We start from the raw sequence: 18,348 nt of genomic DNA, 5'->3' as shown, positions 1-18,348 counted from the left end.
GCTCGGGTGTATGCCCTTAGGTATTGTTTCGGTCAGTGTTTCCCAAGCGCGGACCTCAAGTACCACCAACAGGTCATGTTTTCAGGATTTCCTTAGTCTTTCACAGGTGATATAACTGTGGTGATGCCTGATTCACACTGACCATAATAATATCACCTGTGAAAGACTTAGGAAATCCAGAAAACAGGACCTGTTGGTGGTACCTCAGGACTGCACTGGGAAACGCTGGATTAGTGATTACCTGACTGAAATCTAATTTAATAGTACGTTCACACATGTATTTTGCTGCATATTTTCTGCAGCTGATTTTTTTATCTATAGGCGGCAAAATTGTCTGGAGAAAATCAGTAGCAAAATATGCACATGTGAACGCTACCCCTAACAAAAGTATAAAAACCACTGATGTGGTCATCACTATCTTCTTGCAATAGGACCTGCTGCATGGCAAAAACATTGCAAATATTACATAAAAGGTAATAGGAATTTTTTTTAAATGCATAGATAAAAACAAGCTTAAGCAACACATATTGGGGACAAGAAAGCTACTGGCAAAGGGCAAAAAGACTATCCACTGACCGAGATGACCATCAACTAATTTGAATGGCTAAAAGAATGGCAAACATCAGCTAAGTTGTGGAAAGTTAGAAAAAAACAACGAATCCATTAGAAGCAAAGAGGAGCCAGGCTGAAGTTTGTAAAAGATTGGACCATAGAGAAATGGAGTAAGATTTTCTCTTCTGATTAGTCAAGGTCTTCAGCTTTGCCCACCACCTAGTTATCTAATGCTTAGACAAGTCACAGTGTCGCACACCCTCTGTGGAAGAACATCTTACTAGTAGATCAATGCCCCATGCCACAGTACCAGTTCATTCAAGGTGTGGCTGGAGGACCACCAGATCAAGACCATATCATGGCCATCTTCAGACCAGAACTCCATTAAAAACCCATGGAATTGAATTAATAGCAAGATAAATGGTCATAAGCCATCAAACAAAGCCTAGAATTTTTGTGCCAGGAGGGTCATCAAGTTACCCATCAGCAATGTGCCAGCCTGTGGTGAGCATGCAGAAACGAATGAAAACTCTGATTAAAATCAGGGTTATTCCACCAAATATTGATTTCTTAGCTTTTCTTCAGTTAAAACAATGGTATTTGGTTGAAAAATGTATATGAATGTTTTCTTTGCATTATCCTCAAGTTTTGCTATGTCACAGTAAGCATTGTACATCCTTTCCATGGGTGTTAATAGTGAAATAACAATCAATGGCAAATGTTGTGGTCAATCCCCATTTCAAACACAGGGTGGGCTACATAAGACAGGCACATTTCTTTGGGAGAAGCCACACTGCTCCTCCTGGTCTGTGACCGGCAGATGTTGCCTGTGGTGCACATCAGTAAACACTTGAGTTGTGTGGGGGTAGCATTAGGCACGGCTGTAGATTATATGGTGACAATATTTGAGCTTTTTTTCTGGCGTGAGTTTAAGGATTTTTGTCAGTTCAGCTGAAAAATTAAGGAAACTTTGTTTTCCAAGTGTCGGCTGCGGGAAATATGTTACCGTTTTCCAAGTTGTTTTATTTATTCAGACAATTCCAGCATAAAATCTTATTTTAGTCACATACAACAGATGCTCCTATCTAAGCTGCATTGTCTACTCCTTAGGAGTGTACATTTAGCATTTCTCCAGAATGTTAGATTGCTTCCTTTATTAGATCTGAAAGTTGTTTACCAGAGATTAGAAAATATACATTTTTTTTCACAGAAATGGTGCCACACACAAGCCATGAATTGGATCGTCCTACCACTTGGATCTTAAAGGGGTACTCCGGCCCTGAGACATCTTATCCCCTATACAAAGGATAGGGAATAAGATGTCTCACAGCAGGGGGTCCCGCCGCTGGGGACCCCCGCAATCTTGTATTCGCCACCCACCTGTTTGCGCTGCACGCCGCGGTGCCAGCTCACAAACAGCCGGGTGGCGACCACGGGGGTGGAGTATCGTGACATCACGTCACGCCTCCTCCCATAGACTTGCATAGCGGGGGCTGGGGTGACGTCACACCGTGACGTCACGATACTCCGGCCCTATGGTCGCCACCCGGCTGTTTGTGAGCTGGCACCATGGCGTGCATCTCACAGGTGGGTGGTGAATACAAGATTGCGGGGGTCCCCAGCGGCGGGACCCCCGCGGCGAGACATCTTATCCCCTATCCTTTGGATAGGGTATAAGATGTCTCAGGGCCGAAATACACCTTTAAGACCAGCGGCGGATTTTAGGGTGATCTTCAGTTTTATTTTAAAGAGTACATAGCAGTCTCATGCTCCTGGACATATAGCAGTTCTTTTATGCTGACATTGAAATAGGGACTGTACTTTCAACAAAGTGTCCATCAACTTTATAAATATAACATATCAGAGAAAAATGCCTCCACAGATTTCTCCACTTACAAGGCTCCTTTACCTCCCCCCCCCCCATCATTCACTCTAAAAAGCTGCTAAATCCGTCTCCTAGATGGATTGGGTTACATGCTACCTGTAGAGGCTTATGGAGAGAGGAGGGAGAGTAGCTGGAGAGACATGAACAGACAGAAAAACTTGGAAAGGCTCTAAGGGCCTATTCACATGGTAGAATGTCCGCATGAGGAATTCCACCTCAAATTAAAGCCCATAGACTTCTATGGAATTCCGCACTCCCATTCACACTTCTCAATTTACTCTTCTGAAAAGTGTGAATGGGAGTGCGGAATCCCTTAGAAGTCTATGGGGTTTATTTTGAGGCGGAAATAATGGTAATTCTAGAAATAGTGGTAATTCTAATGTACGCTAACATGAATGCTTATCCTGCAAGTGCCGGTGTGCTTTAAAGGTGACAGTGACCCTCATTTACTTAGAAAATCGGGTTGTAAGTCTATCTTGCTTTCTTACCCGATTGCTTTTCCCCCCTGGTATTTATTATTATGTCACATCCTGTTTGTCGCACTGGGTTTTGTTGGTTTTGGTTTCCAACTCCTCTGAGTTGTCGGGAAAAAATACACAACAATTCAACAAATTCAGGTTGGAAACCTTTATAAATACGTGGGAAAGCTCAGAAATGTCGGGTTACGCCCCTTTTTCCGGTTTGGGAGAATCCACATCAGGTCCGTCGGGAAAAAATGTTGCATAGTGTCGCAGACTGGCACACGATGTCTGCGACATGTCGCAGACAAAGATGCGCCAGAATAAACCTGACAAAACAAGTCGGGTTTAGAATAGTAAATGAGGGCCAGTATCTTGGAAATTCCCCAGTTTACACTGGTTTTTATTCTAAGGTTCTCTGTTTCTTGCATAAATTTGTACTATACATAGGGCTGGCAATAGGGAGAGCAATCCCAAGACATGTTTATACATTCTTATTGATTTTAAAGTGGTTTTCTGGGAATTATTGAATAATGGCCTATCCACCCTTTTATACGCAATAAACAAAGCTGAAAGGCAAAAGCACTGACCACTGTGTATAAAGTTACCGTGGCTCTGGCAAAACAGCTGATTGGTGTAGTGACGAGTGATAGACCCCCACCGATCGGATATTAATGGCCTATTCCAAGGAAAAAGCCATCAACCAAAAAGTCTGGGAAAACCCCTTTAAATTGAATTACATGTTTCAGTAAAAACTGTGTTATATGAGTAAACACTGTTAAACACTTTAAGCAAGTATGGAATCCATGGATGTCTTCTCCACACTGTCAAAATCTTTGCCACTCTATGTCTCTCTACTGAATGTCTTGGGGGCTCCTTGGGATTGTGCCTTATTGCGATTTTTGCTCTTTTATTTTTCTTGTACTGTACCCTGTTATTTGATTTACCTTGTTTACAATGCCCTCGTTTCGGGCATCTGTGTTGTCACGTTTGAATTACTTATATTTTTGGCTTTTAATAAAGCCGTTTGAGCCGTAATTACATATTTAGGGAATTGACTGACTTTTTATTCTCATTCATTCGCCATTTGCCATTCTAGAATAGTTTTCAATGGTCTGTGTAGCCCTCAGCCTAATAGTTTTGATAAAAAACATTGTATATGGGAAGTTATTTGGGGCATGATGGAGCAGTAATATTGAAACCCCGAGTCATTTTACAGTAATGCGATTGCTATTTTTCATATCACTAGATATTAGAAGCACACATCTGAGAATCAAACATAACTCAGAATAAACCTTTTTTTCTGTAAAGCCCACAAAAGAAGGGGAAAGAAAATGACTGAAATTGTTCTATGCTTTGCCCAACAGATGGCGCCATCCATCCAAGTAATTACTGCCATACTGTACTATTAACGTAAACGCTTCCTGTGTTTTATGAGCTGTGAAACTCAACAAACCACTAATAATATATATTGTCTGAATTTCACTGCGTTTAGCTTCCAGGTCACAAACTCCTATTACTTCATTAAAATTCATTTCCAGGGACGTATTTCTACTGTTGTTTTACATATATGTTAATGGAAAGCTTCCCCATTCATAGGCCCAGATTTATCTAACTGTGTGAGAGAAAAACTACAGTGACCCCTCGACCTACGACGGCCCCGACATACGATAATTTCAACATGCGATGGTCTCTCAGAGGCCATCGCATGTTGAAGGCAGCATCAGCATACGATGCTTTTGTATGTCGGGGCCATCGCATAAACGGCTATCTGGCAGCGCAGACTGCTTCAGCTCCCACCGGATAGCCGTTTACGGTGCCCCGTGAGCTCCTGTGATGGTCACTTACCTGTCCTCGGGGCTCTGGCGCGTCCTCTTCGAGATCCTCTGCATCGTCTGCGCTCTCCATCGACGTCATCACGTCGCTGCGCACGCCGTCAGTCATCCAATAGGAGCGGCGTGCGTAGCGACGTGATGGTGATGGAGAGCGTAGCCGGGGAAGCAGAGGCCTTGCCGTAGTGTCGGGGACACCTCGGGGACGCGGCAACAGCGATGGACAGCGACCTCCCGGACAGCGGTGACGGTCCTGAGTGGCGGGGACAGGTGAGTACAACTTTCTCTAACAGTGGTCTACAACCTGCGGACCTCCAGATGTTGCAAAACTACAACACCCAGCATGCCCGGACAGCCAATGGCTGTCCGGGCATGCTGGGTGTTGTAGTTTTGCAACATCTGGAGGTCCGCAGGTTGTAGACCACTGTCCTATACTTTACATTGCACGGATCCCTCAACATACGATGGGTTCAACAAACGATGGTCCATTTGGAACAGATTAGCATCGTATGTTGAGGGACCACTGTATAGTGATTTTCCCATATCAACCAATCGCAGCTCAGCTTTCACTTTACCAGAGCCTGTTAGCTGAGCTGTGATTGGTTGCTATGGAAAAATCTCTCCACTTTTTGTCTTATGCAGTTTAATAAATCTGGGCCATAATCTTTCATAGCATATAACCAACATATGTAAAATCTATGTAAATTATATAGGAATTATCTTGTTGCTAAGTGAAAACGGACAGTGGGGGAGATTTATCAAAAACTGCAGAGGAAAAGTTGCCCAGTTTACCGTAGCAACCAATCGGATTGCTTCTTTCATTTTTCATGGGTCTCTTTAAAAATGAAAGAAGAAAGCTGATTGGTTGCTATGGGCAACTGGACAATGTTTCCCTGCACAGGTTTTGATAAAGCTGCTGTGAGCAGATATTTTTATGGTTATATTTATTAAAATGTGTATTCAGCTTGGGTTACACAGTGTCGCATCTAAGTCGTAAAATTAAAATATTTCTGCATGTATTTGGGACTTTTTTGGGGATTTTGTGATTTATGTTGAAGTCCATGTTGAAAAAGCCACGTGCAGACTGTGACCTGTGCCTACACATGGTTGGATTTTGTGACACTGTTGTGTTGCAAATCGCATCATAATCAAACTTGATGCTGTGTCACTGTGTGATATTGCAATATTCATGTTGTACAACAATAGTCGGTGTTTTCCAAACAGTATGCCAATACTATATACTATATCTAAATTGGCTTTGCTAGTACCGAATTGAACTCCCTTTTGCCTTCATTCTTTCTACATGGTACCGGAAACATTCCTCAGAGATTTTGGTCCATATGGACATAATGACATCACGCATTTCCTCTATATGGACGTGATGACATCACACAGTTCCTCCATATGGACAATAATGAGATCACACAGTTCCTCCATATGGACATAATGACATCACACATTTCCTACATATGGACATGATGACATCACACAGTTCCTCCATATGGACATGATGACATCACACACTTCCTCCATATGGACATGATGACATCACACAGTTCCTCCATATGGACATGATGACATCACACAGTTCCTCCATATGGACATGATGACATCACACAGTTCCTCCATATGGACATGATGACATCACACAGTTCCTCCATATGGACATGATGACATCACACAGTTCCTCCATATGGACATGATGACATCACACAGTTCCTCTATATAGACATGATGACATCACACAGTTCCTCCATATGGACATGATGACATCACACAGTTCCTCCATATGGACATGATGACATCACACAGTTCCTCCATATGGACATGATGACATCACACAGTTCCTCTATATAGACATGATGACATCACACAGTTCCTCTATATAGACATGATGACATCACACAGTTCCTCTATATAGACATGATGACATCACACAGTTCCTCTATATAGACATGATGAAATCACACAGTTCCTCCACATAGACATGATGACATCACACAGTTCCTCCACATAGACATGATGACATTACACAGTTCCTCCATATGGACATGATGACATCACACAGTTCCTCCATATAGACTTGATGACATCACGCAGTTCCTCCATATGGACACATACTCAGTTGGTACTAATGGACCCAAAGTGTGCCAAGAAAATGTCCCCCACACCTCACACCAGCCTGACCTGCTGATACAATACAGGATGGATTAATGCTTTTATGTTGTTTAAGCTAAATTTGGGCCCTGCCATCTGAATGTTACACCTGGTATTCAGACTGATCAACCATGCAACGTTCTTTTAGTCTTCTATATTATCCAATTTTGGGGAGCCTGCGTGAATTATAGCCTTGGTTTACTGTTATTAGCGGACAGGAGTAGCACCCGGTATGGTCTTCTGCTGCTGTAGCCCATCTTATTTAAAGGGGTTCTCCGGTGCTTAGACATCTTATACCCTATCCAAAGGATAGGGGATAAGATGCCTGATCGCGGGAGTCCCACCGCTGGGGACTCCCGGGATCATGCACGCGGCACCCCGTTTGTAATCAGTCCTTGGAGCGTGTTCGCTCTGGGACTGATTACCGACGACTACAGGGCGGGCGGCGTGTGACGTCACACCCCCGCCCCCGTGTGATGTTACACTTCGCCCCTCAATGCATTGCATTGAGGGGGCGTGGCCGTGACATCACTAGTGGGCGTGGCTGTGTCATCATGATTTTCCGGCGCTGTACTCAACGGTCTAAACGAATGCCGGGTGCAGCAGGGAGATCGTGGGGGTCTTTTAGATAGGGGAGAAGATGTCTAAATATATTAGAGAATTATTAAAATCTCTTGATCTACACTTTGATCCCGTTACAAACAGGAACCCTGGCGCTATTTGTGGCAGACTAACCGCCCATTGTCAACAGCAGAATAAGCATTGATGTGTGGTAAAAGGTGATTAAAACTTATGGGCAATAGGAAACCCCCTTCATTGCTGTATATATAAACCTCAATACATATGTACGTGTAAGTGACTAGACAGTTTATTTATTAGGGTAATGGAAAGCAAAGTGCAGAGTACAGCTCCGCAACCACAGGTCTACAGGCTGCAGAATTCTGCTTTGCTGTGAGGTTGCACATGGTCTGTGCCAGATACACAATGGTGTATGCAGTGCTTGCATTCTGGTGCCCTAGAGTTTTATTTGTGTTCATTTGTAAAATTGAAAATGTAGATCTTAAAAAGGAAATTGGTCAACAAATCGGGTCTTAAAGGGGTACTCCAGAGTAAAAAAAAAATGTTTTCAAATCAACTGGTGCGAGAAAGTTAAACACATTTGTAAATTACTTCTATTTCAAAATCTTAATCCTTCCTGTACCTATCAGCTGCTGTATGCTCCAGAGCAAGTTGTGTAGTCCTTTCCAGTCTTACCACAGTGCTCTCTGCTGACACCTCTGTCCATGTCAGGAACTGTCCAGAGTAGGAACAAATCCCTATAGTAAACCCCTCCTGCTCTGGACAGTTCCTGACATGGACAGAGGTGTCAGCAGAGAGCACTGTGGTCAGACTGGAAAGAACTACACAACGTCCTCTACTGGTAGGGTTAAGATTATTAAATTTAAGTTATTTATGAATCTGTATAAATTTCTGTCACCATTTGATTTGAAACCATTTTTTTTCTCTGGAGTACCCAATCGCGGGGGTCCGACCTCTCGGACTCCCCGCGGTCTCCATGCCAGGTACACTTTATAAGGGTTAGTGCCACTCAAGGTGAAGTTTTGTATTATATATACTGTGTTAGATGCTGCAAAATGCACAATACTCAAGCACTTGCATTACTTTATATATAAATGCACATAACATATATATATATATATATATATATATATATATATATATATCTACTTACACATAGAGACTGGGTTCATGCAGTGTTCCCACATTTCTCATTTATGCTATAACATTAAATGTGCTGACAGGCTGAAATCTTATAAAGCCCTTCCAATGGCCAGCTATATATATTCTCTATTTCCTTGCATGTGCTCTGTTTACTCCCTAGTTGCCATAGGAAGACTGAAATAGCCGTCCACTTCCATAATACCATTACCTTTAGCGCATTATTAATAGAGGCTCTTTCTCTCTTCTGTCCTTGATGATGGTTTCTGGAAAGTCATTGGCGTAGAAATCCTTTTTTAAGAAACGTCTACAGATGTCTCATTGTGCAGAACACTCAGAATATCTTACTTGAAGGAGTGCCAGGGATGGGAATATATATATATATATTATAATGTAAGCCGGTAATAAATACCGTATTTTTCGCCGTATAAGACGCACTCTTTCTTCCCCAAAACTGGGGGGAAAAGTTGGTGCGTCTTATAAGGCGAATACACACCTATCGCGGCGGCCATCAATGGCCGGGACCCGCGGCTAATACAGGACATCACCGATCGCGGTGATGCCCTGTATTAACCCTTCAGACGCGGCGATCAGAGCTGACCGCCGCGTCTGAAGCGAAAATAACACTAACCCGGCTGCTCAGTCGGGCTGTTCGGGACCGCCGCGGTGAAATCGCAGCTTACCGAACAGCTTACAGGACACCTGGAGGGACCTTACCTGCCTTCTCGGTGTCTGCTCCGTGCCGGGATCCCCTGCATGTCCGGCGCTCTCCTTCGTCGTCATCACATCGTTGCGCACGCCGTCCCGTCATCCAATAGGAGCGGCGTGCATAGCGACATCATGGCGGCGACCGAGAGCGAGGATACCAGGCAGCAGAGATGTTCCGAAGCGACGGGGACATCCCGGGGACACGGCGACAGCAATGGAGGGCGACATCCAGGGCAGCGGTGACAGGTCTGGGGACACGTGAGTATTACCTCCTATACCAGTGGTCTTCAACCTGCGGACCTCCAGATGTTGCAAAACTACAACTCCCAGCATGCCCGGACATTAGGTGCGTCTTATATGCCGAAAAATACGGTATGTCAGCGTTCCAGGTAAAGCAGTGTCTGTATTTTATAGATGATAGAACTATTTGTCATTTTCATATCAATTTGACATCTTATTTTATATCGGTGACGTATATATGCAGGAAAGATGACTGGGACCATCACTAACTTCACTTAGATCAAGTTTAGGGTGAAATCTATTAAATTTGCCTCAAAGCTAAATTATTATAAGGAGAAGAGGGGTCTTAAAGTTTCCCTTCAGGGATGGATTATCAGGAATCCTCTACTAAAGGTTTAGATTAAGGGATATACAGCGGCTACTACTTCAAAGAAGAGCCGTGGAACATGGTAAGCTTGCCCGCAGAAATAGCGTGCCAAGCTGACAGAGATCTGTTTACTTCGGTGCGTGGATTTGTTCCAACGTGTTTGTTATTTTACATGAAAGGTGTATGCACTGATAGGCCATGGGCATCAGTCTTCGTTGTTGAAAGTTATTGCAGAGGTGTAGACTGAAATCATGGGACTCAACAAAACCCAGTCTAAATAAATGGAGCACTTGCTATCTGCAGGGTCCTGTATCAGAGATCGCAAGGGGTCCGAGTTGTCCATAAACCCCCCTCGCTATCAGATACTTATCCCCTATCGTGGGCATAGGGGAGAACATTATTTTAATTGGACCATCCTTTTTATTTTATTTATTTTTTATTTTATTAATAATTTAGATTTTTTTTATTATAAGGTCTATATCCCCTGTTTCCTGTGGCCAGAGGGCATTTTCCCTGGTTGTCCAGTGGTATCCTTTGTGCCCCCAGGAGCCTGTGTAGTGAAGGGGTGGCCCAGCATACATGATCTGCCATTTTCGGCATCTCCTCTCCGCAACTATTGCAAGCCCAACAGGCGGGGTTCTTCAGGAAATGGAAGATTGTGTGTGCTTGGTCCCCTCTTCACTGGTTACTGGTTATCGGGGATATACATATTTACATGGGTAAAATCGCTATTTATTTGTGAACTTTGGACATTGGCCAACCAACTACTCAACCAATAAACAAATCGAATATATTGTTGATAACTGTTCATAGCTTTTCATAGCTGAAGATAACTCTTCATAACTTTATTGCAGACAGGTAAAACCTAACAATTGTGCAAAATTCATATGAAAACCAGTAGCTGGATGAACATGATGTGGTTTATGTGTTTCGGATCAACCTTCGTTAAAGGATCAGCTGATCTGAAACTCTTAAACTATATGATGGTTTTCTGGCTACTGGTTTTTATGTGAATGGGAGCTGACTTCACCTGAATTTCTAGTTTTTATTGATTTATGGATAATATAAGAAAGAAATACATCTGGGCATATATCTTTAAAAAAGTTGTTGTTTTAGTGGGATAGTACCTTTGAATGTTTTACCATTTAATTTAAAGGGGTAAGATTTCTCCTTGAGGAGACACCAAAACAGTGTGTGGAGATTCATAACCAATTTACACTTTACACTTACACTCCACATTCTGGAAAGAAAGGATATACAGAGCAGCTCAGTCACACCACCCTTTCAGGTAGCTTTTCCTAAACAGATTGAAATTTTTGCCAAGCCAGAAATCTCTTCAGAAAGAGAGAGTGTCCATCTGCAGACAGCGCTGTTTTGGGGTGTTGCCCCTGGTCAGTACAGAGCAGGGGATTCTGGCTTGGCTGGTGAGAGGCCTGTGGATGTGAGGGAAAGGGACCATCTCGTCCAGCTTTGATCATCATTTAATGTTCAGTGGGGTTGTTTTTGCCCTTGTGGCTAGATTGGGTTAAAAAAAAGTGCCTACCTGCCTGATGCCTCCTTGCCGGTCTCCATTTTCTGGTCCCGTATTGACACAAGGAGATTTCAGCTTGGCCAACCACTGGCTGAGGTGGGTCAGGGAAGACAACATGCCCAAACATTGTAATATGTCTACAGATCCATGCTCTACCACTGTTATGTCTACATTACACATAAAGTAATATTGCCAGTTTTATACAGAAATGGTCTTTGTTTCGTAAGTGGTAACAAAAAAAACATTGTAGGGAATGTAAAGTAATTGTAATTCCCTGTAGTATGTCCTTAACCAGTCTGCATGAGATCATTGGTGTAATCTAAGCGTGCATTACACACAGCTGGAAATGCCAATATTATTACGTTCTTCTACAATTCTGGCCCAATATGACTCTTTGTCACCTTCTCTTTAATACGGAGCCAAGGTCAGAAGTGATCACATCGCACTTTGACCTTTACTTATTTAAAGTTGTTTTGGCTTTTCTTACGTCAACACTCGGTGGTGACAATCCCAATTTTATGGGTTCTAACCTGTTCCAGGTATCTGCCCTGAGAAAAATGTCCTACAAGAGGTCATATTGCTTTCTGTGTTCCTTTAGTAAGGAAGAGAGGAGCGTTCCAAAAACACTGTTGGCTTCAATGCTTGGTTCTGAAAATAGCCCTTTGTCTCTAGAGAGAACACTCCTGCTTATATTGGTCTGGCTGTCCGGTAAAGGTCTGCTTTGGATGCCTGGTGACAGTAAATATTCTCATGACATTATTCTGACATTTTATAATTTGCCAAATTTATTTTCTAATTTTAAAGGTTTTATAACACAGGAAAAACAAATACAAGACTGGACCTTCTGTTCTTATTTATTGGTTGTTAAATCCATTATTGGGGACTTAGGCTCTCTTTTTGGCGTTACTTCCTTTGTTTATTTGCAAGATTATAGCCAAGTCTTTTTGGGTTGTTGCTTAGCAGTAGATGACAACCTCAGATCTCCATGGCCATCTTTGTAAGGGCAGGTGGTGTATACAGATGCAGCTACACGGTGTTACGTAGAGAAGATGGCTCCAGGACCTAAAAGTGTTATTTTTACAAATTCTTGGAAAGCCTGGACTGAGCACCCCAATTATTGGGATTGATGAAGGTCTACCTGGTCAGACCACCACAATTCAGATGAGAATGGCATATCTGCTTTATGCAACAAAAGTATTTTGTTAAAGGGGTACTCCGTCCCTAGACATCTTATCCCCTATCCAAAGGATAGGGGATAAAATGTCTGATCGCAGGGGTCCTACCACTGGGGACCACCTGCAATCTCAGCTGCGGCACCCCAGACATCCGGTGCACAGAGCGAACTTTGCTCTGTGCCGGATGACTGGCGATGCGGGGTGGAGGCTTGTGACTACGCGGTCACGCCTTGCTCGTGATGTCATGGCCATGCCCCCTCAATGCAAGTCTATGGTAGGGGCGTTACTGCCTCCACACCCCGGGTGCAGCAGGACCCCCGCGATCAGACATCTTATCCCCTATCCTTTGGATAGGGGATAAATGTCTAGGGACAGAGTACCCCTTTAAGCCTGTGACAATATCCATATGCAAAACATTTGCTGGCCTTTTCCACTGGATGTGGACATAGCCTAACTTTATAACATCATAATTTTAGAAATAAAAATATTTACCCAGTAGTAGGACCGGGCAACTATGACCTGAATCAAAATTGTGATTAATAAAAATGTAACCCTGATTACGATAAGTAAATGAATTTTCATGCCCCGCCCCTTTCTGCTATCGCCATTTAATTTAGGTGTTTATTATTTCTTGGTTAAAGGGGGGCTATCTAGGAAAAGGAAACCAGAAGTTCCTTAAGAAACAGCACCATACCTGTCCTCAGGTTGTGTGTGGTACTTGGCTCCATTCTCTTCAATTGAACTGAGCAGCAATACCACATACAACCTGCGGACAGGTGTGGTGCTGTTTTTGAGGAAATCAGCTCAGTTTTTTTCTTCCTGGATAACCCCTTTAGCCATATATATATATATATATATATATATATATATATATATATATATCCTGACATGCATATCCGAAAAAAATGATGTATTACACCATAAGGCCCAATTCACATAGCGCAAAACTGTTTACCAATTTTGTAGAAACATCCATACATAAAATAATATATTTCTGCAAGTTTTCCTTTGTGTGAACCCGGCCTAACGGAGAACATTTACCATTTAGGAGCCCTGGAAAGCTTGGTGCCAAAAGCTACAACATTCACAGACATGGTGACTCAGCTTTCCTGACAGGCAGATAAGCCTAGTAATGCTACAATGGGATTTTGGTAAAAATTGTAATCATGCTACAAATCAATTCAATGAATATTACCCAGTCGTATGGAATATATGTTACGGCTATATGTTTACATCATTGTCATGTATAAGAGCATGCCTAAACAATATTCTAGTATAGTACATGGATCGTGCAGCTTTCAGTTGGCACAGTCTGATACATTAGTTATATAAAGACCAATGATTAAATCTATAAATAACATGTAATAGCTTCCTATCACTGGATCAGCACTAAGGGAGCATGTGACGAAATGTGAGAAATTGACTCTAATAAGAGTTCACTTATACAGAAACAGTCTTTTTACTATGTTATTAAGCTGCTGTGATGAGACACACACAGGCTGTGATTTGTGTTCATTTTATCAAGCAGAAGTTGTATCTCCATCATTATTATAATAGTTTTTTATAGTGCCAACATATTCTGCAGCGCTGTACAGAGATTGTCATCATTCACATCAATTTTTGTCCTCATTGGGGCTCACTGGTTTCTTGTGTCAGGTCGCAGTTACTGTAGGTTCACATTTAAGGGAGCCTCTACCACTAATATTGCAGTCCAAACTCTATGAAGTTTAGAGCAAAATGAGCTGTGAAAATTGATATATATCACTATGGGAAAAGATTCATGACTATTATTGTCTGCTCCTTTTGGGCTTAGCGGTCCTAATTATGATTGACAGTTATTTTGGTATACACACTCATACCGGGAAGAGATAACACCCCAACAGGGGGTGGACCCGCTGTAACACTTATTTATTTGGCTTTAGGGCACACTTGGGAGTGACATCTTAAAGGGGTACTCCGCTGCTCAGCATTTGGAATAAAATGTTCTGAATGCTTAGAGCCAGCGCTGGGAGCTCGTGACGTCATAGCCCCGCCCCTCATGATGTAGTGCCTCACCCCCTCAATGCAAGTCTATGGGAGGGGGTGTGACACTTTATCCGGCTCCAAGATGCGGAAGCTGGACTTCTCTAAAGGTGAGATACCAGGTTGATAGGGAGATACCACAAGATTGGTCCCGGTTAAGTTTGGATAGGGGATAAGATGTCTAGGGGCGGAGTACCCCTTTAAGACTGGGTTAAAGGGATACTCCACCCACAGACATCTTATCCCTTATCCTTTCGATAGGGCAGAATACCCCTTTAATGAAGCCTGAGATCAGGACTATAGAAAATTAGTGAGTTTTATTAGTAAAACTAAGCACAGGGTCTCTGCTACAATGTCGCGGTGATTTGGTGGTGCTATAAAAGAAGTAAAAATCATGGATAAAATATAAAATTTTTTAAAATGGGTTCAAATCCCGATAATAAAAAAAATAACATACAGTAGATACTGGCACCCAATCCAAAATATCAGGATTTGACAGGACGGGGAGACCGTGCTTAGTGTGAGGGTTGTATGACGTACACTTCCATTTAGCATAATAACGGTCTACCTGACTTGTTCTTATTGGACCATGTGCATTTTTCAGGGGGGTAGAAGAGTGTAAAGAGTGGCACAGTGTCGAGGGTGAACTCAAGAGTTTTGCTTGAATTCAACATGATTTTGGTATTTTGCTGTCATCTTTTTTTATGAGAATTTACAGTTGCACCATGTCATTGAGATTCAGTCTAAATCCCTACCTGAGAAATTTTTCTTGTTGTACAGTCATCACCGTAATTGTTGGCACCCCTGAATTTTTTCAAGAAAATGAAGTATTTCTCACAGAAAAGCATTGCAGTAACACATGTTTTGCTATACACATGTTTTTTCCCTTTGTGTGTACTGGAACTAAACTAAAAAAGAGAGGGAAAAAGCAAATGGGACATAATGTCGCCAAACTCCAAAAATGGGTTGGACAAAATTATTGGCACCCTTTCAAAATTGTGGAAAAATAAGATTGTTTCAAGCATGTGATGCTCCTTTAAACTCACCTGGGGCAAGTAACAGGTGTGGACAATATAAAAATCACACCTGAAAGCAGATAAAAAGGAGAGAAGTTCACTTAGTCTTTGCATTGTGTGTGTGTGTGTGTGTGCCACACTAAGCATGGACAACAGAAAGAGGAGAAGAGAACTGTCTGAGGACTTGAGAACTAAAATTGTGGAAAAATATCAACAATCTCAAGGTTACAAGTCCATCTCCAGAGATCTACTGTAGATTTGCCTTTGTCCACAGTGCGCAACATTATCAAGAAGTTTGCAACCTTTGGCACTGTAGCTAATCTCCCTGGGCATGGATGGAAGAGAAAAATTGATGAAAGGTGTCAAAGCAGGATAGTCCAGATGATGGATAAGCAGCCCCAAACAAGTTCCAAAGATATTCAAACTGTCCTGCAGGTTCAGGGAGCATCAGTGTAAGCGCAAACTATCCGTCGACATTTAAATGACGAAAAAGACAATTAGCACTCCGCAGGCTTTCTGGGTACCCAGAAAGCCTGCGGAGTGCTAATGGCCTTTTTGAATCTCCGTTTTACACCAGAAGTGGTGCCTCTCCCTGAGGAAAATACTCGTCCCTTTTAACTAGTCGCTACAGGTCTCTCATCCTCAAGCCACGCCAGAACACCCTGCTCTGTACTGACGAGGGGCAACCAATGTCAGTACAGAACTGATCAGAGGGCAGGCTACCTTATATGGTGGTGTGATGAGAAACTTATTTGCATATATATATATATATATATATATATATATATAGTTGAGATTATACTCTAACTGTTTTTAACCATAGATGTTACCATTTATATACAGGATTACACGGCAGTGTACAGCACAGGAGTGCCCCAACCTACAGTTTAACCCACACATTACAGCATTATGCACACATACACGTCTTATCCCATAAACCAACCATACATACTCGCACTGTATTCTTATAATAGCCAAGAAACATTTAGCGATAATGAACTCCATGTCCTCTCTGTGCAATGTTTTTCACAATAGTAACACAAACAGCCTTGTTTTCCACTTCATGCAGGTTACTCCAACGCCTGGTGATATCAGAGATAATACTAATAATAATATAAGTCTCCAGAGATCTGATTACTCTGTTGTTCTCCACAAGTATGTCGGCTGGATCCCTCCTCCAGAATTAGAAAAAGAAAAGCAATTTGTTTCTAAAATAAGCTACAGAATTGTGCAAGTTCCTGGAAATGTTTGCTGTTTGACAAGTTTAAATGCCGCAGGTTTCTTTCATGCTCCGCGTGGCCAATTCTTCCAGCGGGGCTTGGTAGTCAGGTCCTGGTTCCATTACAATCGCCGAGAATAAAAACACGTTTTGTTTTGTTCTTTGTAAATAGCTGGCGAGCAGCGGGTTGTCCGAGGCCAGAATCTCTGATTAATAACAGGTTCCTTTTCCTTATGGAAACCTCTTATTTATTTTTCTTACATTCCAGAAGTCCGCTATATTTTTATTATTAATTTCTCCTTTGAGGACAAGGCCAAGCACGTTCCGACACCAAATGGGCGCAAGTACCGAGAGGCATTGAGCTAACTAGGGTGCCCAGTGAAGGTATGCTGTGCCCAGTGAAGGTTTGCTGTGCCCAGTGAAGGTTTGCTGTGCCCAGTGAAGGTTTGCTGTGCCCAGTGAAGGTTTGCTGTGCCCAGTGAAGGTTTGCTGTGCCCAGTGAAGGTTTGCTGTGCCCAGTGAAGGTTTGCTGTGCCCAGTGAAGGTTTGCTGTGCCCAGTGAAGGTTTGCTGTGCCCAATGAAGGTTTGCTGTGCCCAGTAAAGGTTTGCTGTGCCCAGTGAAGGTTTGCTGTGCCCAGTGAAGGTTTGCTGTGCCCAGTGAAGGTTTGCTGTGCCCAGTGAAGGTATGCTGTGCCCAGTGAAGGTATGCTGTGCCCAGTGAAGGTATGCTGTGCCCAGTGAAGGTATGCTGTGCCCAGTGAAGGTATGCTTTGCCCAGTGAAGGTATGCTGTGCCCAGTGAAGGTATGCTGTGCCCAGTGAAGGCATGCTGTGCCCAGTGAAGGCATGCTGTGCCCAGTGAAGGCATGCTGTGCCCAGTGAAGGCATGCTGTGCCCAGTGAAGGCATGCTGTGCCCAGTGAAGGTATGCTGTGCCCAGTGAAGGTATGCTGTGCCCAGTGACTGTATGCTGTGCCCAGTGAAGGTATGCTGTGCCCAGAGAAGGTATGGTGTGCCCAGTGAAGGTATGCTGTGCCCAGTGAAGGTATGCTGTGCCCAGTGAAGGTATGCTGTGCCCAGTGAAGGTATGCTGTGCCCAGTGAAGGTATGCTGTGCCCAGTGAAGGTATGCTGTGCCCAGAGAAGGTATGGTGTGCCCAGTGAAGGTATGGTGTGCCCAGTGAAGGTATGCTGTGCCCAGTGAAGGTATGCTGTGCCCAGTGAAGGTATGCTTTGCCCAGTGAAGGTATGCTGTGCCCAGTGAAGGTATGCTGTGCCCAGTGAAGGCATGCTGTGCCCAGTGAAGGCATGCTGTGCCCAGTGAAGGCATGCTGTGCCCAGTGAAGGCATGCTGTGCCCAGTGAAGGCATGCTGTGCCCAGTGAAGGCATGCTGTGCCCAGTGACGGTATGCTGTGCCCAGTGACGGTATGCTGTGCCCAGTGACTGTATGCTGTGCCCAGTGAAGGTA

At 43.2% G+C, this 18,348-nt stretch overlaps 2 protein-coding genes across 6 annotated transcripts in view; one reads left to right on the top strand and one right to left on the bottom strand.

Annotated features, from left to right (window-relative positions):
- Positions 1-18,348, top strand: part of CMSS1 (cms1 ribosomal small subunit homolog) — a 359,690-nt gene that overhangs the window by 278,111 nt on the left and 63,231 nt on the right. The gene's annotated exons all lie outside the window — the stretch shown is intronic.
- FILIP1L (filamin A interacting protein 1 like) overlaps positions 1-18,348 on the bottom strand; it is a 313,162-nt gene that overhangs the window by 268,673 nt on the left and 26,141 nt on the right. The window contains exon 1 of one of the 2 annotated variants that reach the window (XM_056559275.1): positions 16,615-16,682. The exons of the other annotated variant lie outside the window; for it this stretch is intronic. Coding sequence (XP_056415250.1) covers positions 16,615-16,667 — 53 coding nt within the window. The 5' untranslated portion in view covers positions 16,668-16,682. Of the gene's footprint in view, positions 1-16,614; positions 16,683-18,348 lie in introns of those variants that run through there. 2 annotated transcript variants of the gene reach the window in all.

The sequence above is a fragment of the Hyla sarda genome, chromosome 2 (genome assembly GCF_029499605.1).
Source record: "Hyla sarda isolate aHylSar1 chromosome 2, aHylSar1.hap1, whole genome shotgun sequence".
NCBI classification, from domain to species: Eukaryota; Metazoa; Chordata; class Amphibia; order Anura; family Hylidae; genus Hyla; species Hyla sarda.
The sequence above is the reverse complement of the archived record's forward strand: the minus strand, read 5'-3'. Positions and strand labels throughout refer to the sequence as shown.